This window comes from Dendropsophus ebraccatus, chromosome 4 (genome assembly GCF_027789765.1).
Source record: "Dendropsophus ebraccatus isolate aDenEbr1 chromosome 4, aDenEbr1.pat, whole genome shotgun sequence".
NCBI lineage: Eukaryota > Metazoa > Chordata > Amphibia > Anura > Hylidae > Dendropsophus > Dendropsophus ebraccatus.
Window position 1 is genome coordinate 149,654,067 of NC_091457.1, and position 13,139 is coordinate 149,667,205.

A 13,139-nucleotide genomic window follows, 5' to 3' on the forward strand; every position below is an offset into this window, starting at 1 on the left:
CCTCTCCTGTCCTAAGATTGGGGGTGATTTTTGCAGCCCAGTTCCATTAAAGTGAATGGAGCTGAATTATAATACTGCACATAACCTGAGGGCAGGGTGGTGCTGTTTCTGCAAGAAAGTAGCTGTGATTTTTTTTAATCGTAATAACTCCTTTAAGCTATGGTTGATGCATATCGATTTTTGGTTTAGAAACATAGTTGACTCTTTTGGCAACAAAAGAAAACAAACTGATGGCAATTTTAAATTTTGGCATGGGTTTCAATGACTAGTGACACCCCAGTGGAAAGAAGTTAAGAAGCCCTGGATTAGCTGATCCTCTAAGCTCCTGCTCAGCCTTTCTTAGGCTAAGAACATTGGCAACGAGAAAGGTTTGCTGCTACGGCAAAACATCACTAGTCACATTATTTCATCGGCAAAATGAAATTAGCAGATAATTTGCATGGCGTTCTCCTCAATTTTTCCATCTACGTCTAAATCACAGAAAAATGGTCATTTAACCCCTTAAAGCGACCCTACTCATAATCTGCACCCCCCCCCCAACCTCTTGTACCGCCAGATAGCTGCTTTTAATCCAAGATCTGTCCTGGGGTCCGTTCAGCAGGTGATGCAGTTATTGTCCTAAAAAACAACTTTTAAACTTGCAGCCCTGTGTAAAATTGGCGTGACCTACAGTGTCTGTGCCCTAGGCTTGCACGGCCTCCCCTCCTCACCATTAGGAATGCCTCAGACAGGATTTCTCCTAATCATCACTTGTCTGAACACTGCCTTAATGATCCAACACATGTCCAGTGTTCAGACAGGTGATGAATAGAAGCAATCCTGCTCAGGGGTATTCCTAATGATAAAGAGGACGTGAAGGAGGGACGCCGCAAGCCCAGGGCACACACACTCTAGGCCACGCCAATTTGACACATGGCTGCAAGTTTAAAAGCTGTTTTTTTTTAGAACAATAACTGCACCATCGTCAGGTGTCCGATCTGCACTTCCAGGATCACATTGCACCGATCGGTCACTTTTACAGCCTATGCAGGTCTATGCTCATCTGCATATGTCTCATAGACGTTAAAAGGAAAACTCCGTCCAGGTCCCATTTTTTTCAGAACAGCCAGGGGAGGGGGTGGGTGAAAAAACACACTCACTTACCTCTACCCGTCTCCCTCCCACCGCCGCACCAGTCCCCAGGATGTGACGTGGCTCAGCTATCCAGCGGCAGAGACGGGACGACTCCTCTACAGCCACTGGACGTCCCTGCCACATTGTGACCCAAGTCCTGTATCAACACCAGAAAGTGACCATACACCAAGGACCAGAGCGGCAATATTCAGGCAGGAGCCATGTTTTTTTTTTACCCAACGCCTCCCCAGGAGCTCCGAAAAAAGGTGTCCTGGACGGAGTTCTTCTTTAATCCCTGGAGAGACCATGACGTACCTGTTCTCATTAAAGAGTACCTATCTTTAAAAATAACTTCTGACATGTTATCAGAGATACATCAGGGAAGAGACTGCAGCAGACGTGCAATTCACTCACTGGCCATATCTCTGTCCGTCAGTGGTAGTCTATGATCAATGTCAAAAATTATTTTTGATGACAGGTTCTGTTTTATTTTGCTGTCAAAGCTAACTGCTGCATTTAAACAAAGGGCTCTGTGTGGCCGTTATGACTAATCTACAGGTACTGCCTGCAAATAGAATCAATAGTATCTACTATAATTCTTGTAACAAAAGAAAAAAAGTTAAGGAAAATGTTAAAAAAAGATAGTAAAGTGCCATAATTCAAATAACTGTCAGTTTCTAAAAATGTTTAAGTTTAAAAGAAGAAAAAAGTAATACATTTAAGGGGAGGAAGGGAAAAAAAAAAAAAATTAAAATTTTAATTACGGTGAGTTCACACCACACTTTTTTCATAAATTTTTGCAAAAACCGGATGAACTCTGTATGCATGTGTATGCATCCGTTTCTTCATTGACTTTCAATATATTTATATAAAATAAAAGAAAGAAAGATCAAAACGCATTTTTTTTTACGTACACAAAAATAAGGTCAGCTGGGTATTTTGTGTACGTTAAAAAAAAAAAAAAAACATGCGTTTTGATCCTTCTTTTATAATGGAAGTCAATGGAAAAAAGATCAATAGGGATTCACACAAATGAGTCAGCCTTTTTGCCAAAATGGATGAAAAAAAAACAAAAAACGTAGTGTGAACCCAGCCTAACGTAAACCACACAGCTCACAGGGCTACACTGTTGATGCAACAATCCGGAAGCCATGTACATTTCAGCAATTCCGTATATGACCGGGAAGACAACGAAAAAATTTTGGTCACCAGGTTTTAGAATATATACAGTACTTTAATAAATCTTTACAATCAAGTCAAATACACAATTATATATACACAAGGATTATATACACTTTAAAACCAGGCTCTTACAGTACATAACAGAAGATTGTGCCACTGTACATTTATTAACTTTTTTCTTTGCCAAACAAAATGCCTATTGTTTATAAAATATAAAAAGGTGAAAACTAAAAACAAAGGTATAATAATCAAATTACACACATACACAGAGGCTTTAGGAGGTGAGGGGGTCTTATAGTCTTATTATAGGTGGTGGAGAATGCAAATAGAACTAAATCTAAAAATTCTATTCTCAAGATAACGCTAGAAAGAAGGGCTTGAATAGACGCCACTATTGCCAACGCAAGAAGAACGGAACAAAGTGCTGCTAAGCCGTAGAGCCGGCGGGTGGGGGAGCATGGAGGAATCAGTAAAAGGCACAGCAAAACTACCCAGGGACCCCTGTAATGCAAGTCACCCCCTCAGCCAGCCAACATTCAACTCAGCGCAATGGGAAACGACAAGATTTACGCATTAAATCCATCCTAAGAGATCTGCGGCAGTCTTTGTTTTATTTCTAGGATTCAGGTCTGCAGCGGCTTACACGAGCCCAGGACAACAAATGCATGCTGTCGTCTTCGATAAAAAGGCAACTATAGTACAGGAAAAACTAAAAGGAATAGAAAAAAAAACAGCTGCTTTCTTCCAAAACAGCGCCACCCCTGTCGCCAGGTTGTGTGTGGTATTACAACTTCAACAGTACCAAGCTACAGTACCACACCCAAGCTGTGGGCAAGAGTGGCGCTGTTTCTGGTAGAAATCAGGTTTTTTTTTATAATCCTGGATAACCCCTTTAATACCAATTACAATCCAAGTGAATAGTGATGTTACCAATAAAAATAAGTGTTACGGGAACCTGTGGCCATAACGCAGTCCAATCTATCAGCATTATGTTATTGCGCAGGAAGAGCGGAGCAAATACATAAAGAATTTTTTTTTCTTTAACACAAAACTATATATCTTGTAACCTCTTGATTAAAGTATATTTTAGTTCTATGCTTAGGAGTCCAGTGGGTGGTACTTCCCATGACTGACATCCTTCTCTGTATAAGCATGCATAGAGAGAGCTGTCACCCACTGATTAAGACCACCCACTGGACTCCTAAGCCTATACTAGCATGCAAAGATAGTTTGGCACTCACTGATTAGGACAGCCCACTGGACTCCGAACCTCAAAGGGATTATGCGGGATTAGAAAAAAAAAAAAAGCAGAGCTACTTTCTTGCAAAAACAGCACCACCCCTGTCCTCAGGTTGTGTGTGGTGTTACAATTCAGCTCCATTCACTTCAATGAAATCAAGTTGAAACCCTTGTTTAAAGGGTTGTTCAGGCTCGATCAAATAGGAAATGCATGTGTCTGTCCAAAGGGTATCAATAGGGGAGACACCTCAAACCTCAAAGTTCTCACCAGGTTCCTGATTTCAAATAGCAAAGGACTCAAACGCATAGTACTTCTTTTAATGAAATAAAATAGATTTTTACAAATACAAACAAAAGCAAGGAATTAGGGGGGGTGAGTAAAAAAATAAAAATAAAATAATCACACAGATGTAATTTTTTTTAAATAGTGTGTTTTTAATAAACCAGGATTCTTATCGTGACATACGGCTACGGAACAAAACAGACACTTGATTCTTTTGAAGGTAAATCAGAAAATTTGGATTAATACACTTTATTTCAGGTTTGTTAAATTTCGTCATGTATTTCAATTGATGTTACATATCTCAGGGGTTAAATGGCGTTGCCAATCCCAGCTAACCCTAGCTATGGGGACAAAAAAAAAAAAAAAAAAGGAAGGGGGGTGGTCTTCTGCTCAGGATCCGAATGGACGTCAAGAAATAGCAGATCCGGCAGACTAGAGAAGACCAAGGTGGCCCATTTATATCAACAGGTACTGGGTAAAGCTACCTTTCCAGGCGGCTTTCTCTAGTGAGATCAGCTGATCATCAGGAAAGGGGAAATGAGAATCAGAGAAGCAGATACCTAGCCGGCTTCATTGTGAGAGGGGGCTGTCCACTCGGAATACAGTTGTGTATCACATATTACTATAGGAGAACAGAAATAAATCAATCTGTAAAACTCTGTTCACACCTGTGTTGGTGACACCAAAGTCATAATCATAAACTCTGAAAAAATTAAAGCGGTCAAAGCAGTCTACAGGTATGGTACTCTGCCTGTATGCCGGTATGTCATTGTGCTGCTCCTATGACCGATCCTAAGGGCAATATTACACGGGACGATTATCGTTTGATCATTCGGATTTAAACGATAATAGTTTCGTTATGATAAGAGGCAACGATTAATCGATCAACGAGAAATTGTTGACGTTTGATAGAATCTGGACCTATTTTCTGGACCTATTTTCATCGTTGATCGTTCACAAATCATTCGGTGCAATAACACGTCGTCCCCTGGTCTATCAGCCACGAAAGGACGAGCGCAAGAACGACCATAAGTAACGATCATCGTCCTGTGTAATAGAGTGAACGATCATTCGTCATAACGGTTGTTTGAGATCGTTTATCGTTAATTGCCGAAAAATCGTCCCATGTAATACCACCCTTACAGTGAACAGAGCCTAAAACTGGTCATACGCGTAGAACAGCTGTGGGCTGGAGACGTTCATGTGTTCTTGAAGCACAAAGGAGTAAGCCACTGCCGACCACCACTGTTGGCAATTTTCTTACCCCCCAGAACAAAAGGATCAGGAATGTTGAACTCCAACATGCCTGATCCTTCTCTTCCCAGCATCTGCTATTAGCAGATAGTTGGGAGACAACCATATACAGAAGACGGTCGGCTGGTCTACATGTATGGCCAGCTTTAGTTAACTTGTCATCCTCTTAAAGGGGTCGTGCCATTTAGAAGACTAGGTCTAAACTGATGCATTATGTGAAATCATACACAATTCAAGTGTACAAACATTTTTGATAAAGTTCTGTATAAGATATAGACTTCCTAATCCCCCATGTGCCTGCATTATTGTGATAACCTGTTTCCAATTGCTTACGACCCACTAAGGTGGTCAGGCATGCTCAGTTCAACCAGAATATCCAGGAAGTACTGGCAGTTGGCCTCCACTGAGTCTACAAGCAAGGGGTATTGTTATTGTTAGAAAGCGTGTGTAATGTTGCATGGCAACAGCAGGGTCACACTTCAAGGAGGAAACCAGGAAAAGGGATTAGATCCATGGGGGAGAAGAACAGTACAGTACTAAAAACAGCACATTTGTACTATATATGTGGTACACATCAGATTTACTAAATTTGCTTCACGCTACAACCCCTTTAAACTGCAATGTGAACAATAAAAAAATTAAGATACATAAAGCTAACATTAACCTTTCTGGAATTTAACCATTTGAGGTAGGTAAGAGTTTTCTTCAACCTCAACCCATTCATATTACTTCACCACCTCGATAGGACATACATAGACAATATCACACACACACGCAGTACTGAAGACTGGCTTTAGTGGCAGTAACAAGCTTCATGTACAGTATAAACCTTTACGCTAATGCAATCTGTAGTATAAGAAATGAGGGAAATAAAAAGGTATTGCGTTGTGCATGCGAATAAAACCTCGGAAATAAAACGTTACGGCGCAACAAAATCTAGGATTAGTCTCGCATTCTATATTGATTGATGTACAATTGTAAGCAGGCTGACCTGGTGGCTCTACTCATGTCATGCTAAATGCAGGCAAAAAAAAAAAAAAAAAAAAGGAAAATCCATTATCTAGACATGGTGACTATCGCAAGTGTGAATGGTGGACTGCAGCCACCAAGAGTGAACCAAGGCTTGTGCGGCACACTATACGTTAACAGTATGCAGGGGCATAGGGGTAGTTCAACAGCACCATGCAAAAACATTAGTATCCAGAAAAAGAGGGAAAAGTGGAAGACATCATGTATAATAAATGCAGTAAAACTCCTTTATTTCCATTTCCAATGTTACCAGCATCGACCAGCACGATTCTCAAAAATTTTCCAATACCAGATAGGGGCGAACGCAATTGAAGCACGCTCAAGTCCGATCGTTCGGCATTTGAATACCGGTGGCTGAAGTTGATTGCAGCCCTAAAGAGTGTAGGGAAACATGGACACAGTCATAGGCCATAGGCTGTATCCATGTTTTCCAGGACTCCCTAGGGCTGCATCAAACTTCTTCAGTCACTGGTAATCGAATGCTGAACGGTCGGTCTCTAGCATGCTCCAGTTGGGCTCATCTCTGCAGATAGTATAGAAAAACATGATATATTAAATAAGACGATCGCATATTTTATGCTGTTTTTGATCATCTGGGTGTTTTCTAAGTTTTTGATAATTTTTTCTCGACTGGTGGATAATCAGCAATATTTCATCTCCAGTCCTTTCCGCTAAATAGTTAACGCTTGACAAGATGCAAGGTGAGATGCAGATGTCAGACAATAGCATCTAAATAGCGGCATGAACTGATGCACGAGCGAGTGGGAGGCTGGAATCCCCCGTGGTCTGACATGTACGTATGACGGATTGCTCGGAAATGTGTGGGCTTTGAGTGGAGAAGGATAGATCACGTGAAGGTGACATGTGTAAGATGAAGGGGGAAGGTGCGTACAATGCAGGGGGTCCCATGTGAACTGGAAAATTATAAGATTTGGCTGTTTAAGTTTGAAGTTATAGTACATGTAGTGTTAGCTATAGTTACACTATAAAACGACATCTCCGATAGGCAATCAATTCGGTTTCAGAGTCGCCATATCAAAGAAAATTCTCCATTGTTACCACCTTGGGGGTAGATATAAAAACCTAAAATAATACTAATAATAATTAAAAAAGTAACCCTTTTCACTGGTGCTCCCATGGTGATGCTTCCAATGATGGTGACAAGCCATCATAGGTTACAAGTACTGGCATGTCATCACCGGAGGAAGAGTGTACACAGACCGGCAGTGGATGAGGAAAGCTTTGCTATGGGAGCGCCAAAGGAAATGCATTACTTTGCATGAATTTTCACCCCCACCCAAAAAAAAAACAACAAAAAAAAAAACATGATTTGTTGCTAATTTTGGAAGATGCATTAGAAAAAAAAACGTATCCAAAGAAAACCGTAAAATGGACTTGGCTGCATGTCAAGGGTTCTTGATTATCGGTGGCTGCAGACCTAGGGAGTCCTGGAAAACATGGATACTGTATTCAGGTTTTCCCAAGCTCCATAGGGCTGTATCCAACTTCTGCAGCCATCGATATTCAAATGTATAACAAGTGGACTCGAATTGCATCATCTCTAATCGTCCTCATTCTCCGAGAGAAGTTTTAAAACAAAAACTTTTTGTTCCGAGGAAACACAGTCACTGACTAGACCCCAGAGAGACTGAAACATGAGTAGGAGACTGGGTGATTTGCAGTACCGCATGCTTCTTTACCCCTCAGGTTATGTGCAGTTATGTTTAAAATTTATACTACATATAATATCACAACTTCCAATAAAAAATGTAAGTTTCCTTATCAAAATCACTAACTTTTTACATAACTGCAGCATCGTATTCAATAGTCTGAAGTGAGGAGGCAAGTTAGCTCCTCCCCCTGAATGAAGAAAGCAGTCTCTCTAGTGCCACCTATTGGCAGTGAACCTAAGTGATCCTTTAAGTTACTACCCAATCAGCAATCCTTTAAGACTCCTTACACCTGTGGGATCCCCCACAATTATGCAATTTTCGGGAAGGTACAGGTTTTCAAAGGCTTCTCACCTGGCCAACCAGTAACTGCTTCTGTATTATAAAGGGGGAAGAAGTCTGATTCAGCTATCAACAGATGGATGATTTGGCTAAAATCCCTAGTCAAGTTTCAGGAGTTTTTAGTGAATTGATCATTGATTTACAGTGTAGCTACCCATAGATGGCACTAGAGAGGTTTCATCCGTCTGCAGCAGAGCTAATTTGCATACCCAAGAAGCACTGCTTGCAAATCTCCATAGCGGATCTCCTCAACGAGAACCAGTCTCCATAGTGGGTCTCCTCAACGAGAACCAGTCTCCATAGTGGGTCTCCTCAACGAAAACCAGTCTCCATAGTGGGTCTCCTCAACGAGAACCAGTCTCCATAGTGGGTCTCCTCAACGAGAACCAGTCTCCATAGTGGGTCTCCTCAACGAGAACCAGTCTCCATAGTGGGTCTCCTCAACGAGAACCAGTCTCCATAGTGGGTCTCCTCAACGAGAACCAGTCTCCATAGTGGATCTCCTCAACAAGAACCAGTCTCCATAGTGGATCTCCTCAATGAGAACCAGTATACAACCACCACCTAACAGGCTAAAGAATTCACATTTATAGGAAAACCTGGATGGCACCGTTCTTTTAATAGCAATGCTACGCATACATGATGTTTTCTAGAGCCTGGAGAGGACATGTAAACATATAAAGATGAACACCTGAAAAATAAACCATTCCCTGCCCGTACATAAAAGTTTCTAATACTCTTCAATAACGACATTCCCGTTTTCTCTCCTGTGTGACTTTAAAATGGCACCGCGGCCCCTACACAAAGGTATTTATTGGAGGTTATATGACTCAAGTATTCAAAATACCAAAGTGCGTTGTATGTCGTTCAAGAAGGACAAGCAAAATGCCAACGTATGAAGGAAGCGAATTTCGTGACCTGCGGTAAGAGATTAAAATATGGCTTCAAATGAACAGATAAGCTAAAAAGGCGATTATGAGAAAAATCTGGTCCCTATATTCCACGTCTAGTACAGCTACTTGTTATTGCATGGTTGTCCAAAGACTGCTCGCTGGGCAATCGCAACGGTTCAATTCACTGTAGTAATAAATAAGTATTTTAGGTCCACAACTAATAATAAACCCCGACTACGCTTATAATGCGGCTGTGAAATTCTTATGCGCAAAAAATCTTTAATAAATAAATCTAAGCCCGCCCTCTAGCCCACATTAGGTTTCAATTTAGTGAAGGGAATGGAGAATGTTCTCAAAAAAAAAAAAAATCAGTATAGGCATTCACTTTCTTACTGAAACAAAGCCCTTAGTAGATCATAAAAATAGAAATTTCATCTTTACTCTTAGAATTTTTTTTTTTTGAGCTGAAGAGTCACAGGATCCATCAGGACATCTGAAATGGACATGTCCAGGAGACTGCGCATCCACCGATAATCTACATAAGACGATGCCGAGTATTCTCCTTCACGTTAGCTGTTCACCATGAGCTCTTTCCCTTAGGGAAGGCGAGTAATAACCTTTCCAAAATGTATATAGGAGTTCTGAGAAATATTTTTGGTCATAGTTCATCCTTCTCCATCAATTCGAACGCCTCAATATCTTCTTTCCAATCGGCCAATATAGACTCTATTGGCTGAACTTTAGTGTCCCACCTCTCCTCCTCGGATTCTCCAGGATTTTCTGTTTGAGTCTGTGGTTCTACAAAATCATGACTATCTTCACCGTGGGGCGGCTTAATTTCGGGTAAAGGATCTTCTTCTGTAGGATTAGGAGGATGGTCTCTATCCAAGGACTGGAGAACATCAAACTGAGATATGGGTGAGGAATCACCTTCAGGGTCCTGTGTGTTCACCAGCTCCTCTTGAGGTATCGATTGTTCTTTCGAAACTTGTTTTTGAGAATCGTTTTCTGAAGATCTCTGTTCTCCATTTTCACCTTCTAAATCTAAAAAAATAAAGGGGATATAAATATATGTTCTCGGAGAGGATTTAACACAACTGAACAACTGTTCTTTAGGACTAGGCAAAAAAAAAAAAAAAAACAACTCTGCTCGGGAAAACTTACCAAATAGTCCTGATGTTACGGCAAGTGGAGATGAGCGCAATTAAAGCCCAACCATTCGCCATTTGAATACCGGTGGCTGAAGATGGATGCAGCCCTATGGAGTCCAAGAAAACATGGATACAGTCATAGGCCATATCCATGTTTACCAGGACTCCCTAGGGCAGCAGCCAACTTCTTCAGTCACCGGTATTCAAATCCCAAAGATCAGCATTGAGCATGTTTGAGTAGCAGACTCTAGTACATAAAACTAGAAATGAGTAACATGGCCTGAAGGGCGTGAAAGTACTTTTCACAAAATCACCAATTTACACAAGTTACTATACTAATAGGGGGTATAACCATCTGACAAAGTTATCCCCTATCCACAGGAGATCTTATAACTAGCTGACTGAGGAGGGGTTTGACCACTGGGGCTTCCCACAAAACAGAGACCCCAAGCCTCCTGTTGGAAGTGGGGATGCACATGAGCGCAGCTGCTCCATTCGTTCCGCATGGGAGTCGGAGACCGTTGAGTAAAGTGCTCCCATAGAGAGTGAATGGAGAGGTGGTGCACCTGCGTATCCAGCTGCTACATTCAAATGGGAGACCGGAGTTCTCGAGATCGTGGGGGCCCACAGTGGTCAAACCCTATGCGATCATTTATTTATCACAGTGATGGCTAACCTTGACACTCCAGCTGTTGCAAAACTACAATTTCCATCATGCCTGGAAGCCAAATCCATATCTGTGGTTGTTAAGGCATGATGGGAATTGTAGTTTTGCCACAGCTGGAGTGTCAAGGTTGGCCATCACTGCCCTATCATGTGGATGTGGGAAGGGGGGTTAACCTTGTCAGATAGGAATATCCCTTTAAAAGGAACACTAAACATAGAAATAAGAGGAAACAGTAAATGAAAGATATGTTTGCTGGTATGGTTTGTCAGACTGCAGGATTTTCTACATGCTCCTGAAATGATCACGACTGTAGAAATCCTGCATAGAATACGGAATCCACAAGATCAATTAGGCACCAATTACACAGGTCAACAAAAAAAAAAAAAAAAAAAAAAAAATTTACTGGTGTCCAAAATATTTTAATGATTTTGGGGTATTTTTGGGGTGCTGATTCTGAATATGCTATCAGTTTTGCCAGATTGGCTCAAGTTTTTTTTCATGTCTCGTTCATTTTTGAAGATTACTTTCTAAAACTAGTTAAAATAAACTAAAATCAACATTTACTTTGTAAAATTTATTTTATTCATGACAATAGCAATAAAGTTAATGCGCGTGTAGCAAATTACGTCTTTTTTTTTTTTTTTTTTTTACACATTTCACGAAAATTCTCAAAAACTTGAGCCAATCTGGCAAAACTGATAACATATTCAGAATCAGCACCCCAAAGTTACCCTAAATTCGTTGAAATATCTTTGGCCCCAAAAATGCTGTTGACCTGTGTTATGTTGACGACGAAATGCAACAAAAACATATACAGAAAACACTCGTCTTCCTACAAACAGAAGGAGAGGACAAGGAGGAGGAGTAATATGACTGATCTCCTGGGACACAGGGCAGGGAGGAGGAGGAGTAACAAGACCGATCTCCTAGGACACAGGGCAGGGAGGAGGAGTAACATGATTAATCTCCAGGGACACAGGACAGGAAGGAGCAACATCATCACTGATCGCCTGGGACACAGGGCAAGAAGGAGGAGGAGTAACATGACTGATCTCCTGGGACACAGGGCAGGGAGGAGGAGGAGGAGTAACATGACTGATCTTCTGGGACACAGGGCAGGGAGGAGGAGGAGTAAAATGACTGATCTCCTGGGACACAGGGCAGGGAGGAGGAGGAGGAGTAACATGACTGATCTCCTGGGACACAGGGCAGGGAGGAGGAGGAGTAGTAACATGACTGATCTCCTGGGACACAGGGCAGGGAGGAGGAGGAGTAACATGACTGATCTCCTGGGACACAGGGCAGGGAGGAGGAGTAACATGACTAATCTCCTGGGACACAGGGAAGGGAGGAGGAGTAACATGACTGATCTTCTGGGACACAGGGCAGGGAGGAGGAGGGGGAGGAGGAGTAACATGACTGATCTCCTGGGACACAGGGCAGGGAGGAGGAGGAGTAACATGACTGATCTCCTGGGACACAGGGCAGGGAGGAGGAGTAACATGACTGATCTTTTGGGACACAGGGCAGGGAGGAGGAGGAGGAGGAGGAGTAACATGACTGTTCTCCTCGGACACAGGGAGAAGATTCCATTATTTATTTCAAAGGAAATTAGAACCAATGGTACAAGGGAGGAAGAGTTGGGATATTTTCTGTCTAGTGTTCCTTTAACATGCAATCTATCCAACATAAGGACGAGACAACAAAGTCTGCTCTCTATAAGATCTAATGACAAAATCCAGAATCCACAATGGTGTGAAGTAGTATGAACATGCAGCACGTGTGTACATCACAATCGGAATTCTCATGCTCAAAGTATTAGGTCGCATAGAAGGGCCAGTACTTACTGCTTTCAATAATGTAGTTTGGAACTATTTTACCTTTAAATATAGTTGCTGAAAATCCAAGTGCAGCAGGTTAAAAAAAAGTAAGAGACATGGTGAACAAAGTAAATGTGATTACCTAGCAGCCTACATCTCCTAAAGAAAGCTGGGGATTCAACAGTGATTTTGGAGGATAAAAAGACCCGTTTAGACCATTTCTGCAGACTATCACCCCTTTTATGATCCGATTAAGGGTAAAGCCCCTATTACACGGGGCCACATATAGGAGCAAACAAGCGCTGTCAGTGCTTGTTTGCTCCTTGTTCTCCGCTCGCTGCTGCCGGCGCTAGTACACGCAGCGGCAGCGAGTGGGTAAGTACAGGAGGGGCCACGGGGAGCTGCAGGGGTGATCATTAGATCTTCCAGGCAGCCCATAGAAGATAGCGGCGGTCTGCTTCCATGGAGCAGATCGCTGCTATCACAGTCGTTTGTC

General features: G+C 41.9%; 1 protein-coding gene across 1 annotated transcript in view; it reads right to left on the reverse strand.

Moving 5' to 3' along the window:
• Positions 1 to 3,948: 3,948 nt before the first annotated feature.
• EDEM3 (ER degradation enhancing alpha-mannosidase like protein 3) overlaps positions 3,949 to 13,139 on the reverse strand; it is a 48,438-nt gene continuing 39,247 nt past the window's right edge. The window contains exon 20 of the mRNA XM_069967439.1: positions 3,949 to 10,049. Coding sequence (XP_069823540.1) covers positions 9,664 to 10,049 — 386 coding nt within the window. The 3' untranslated portion in view covers positions 3,949 to 9,663. The remainder of the gene's footprint in view (positions 10,050 to 13,139) is intronic.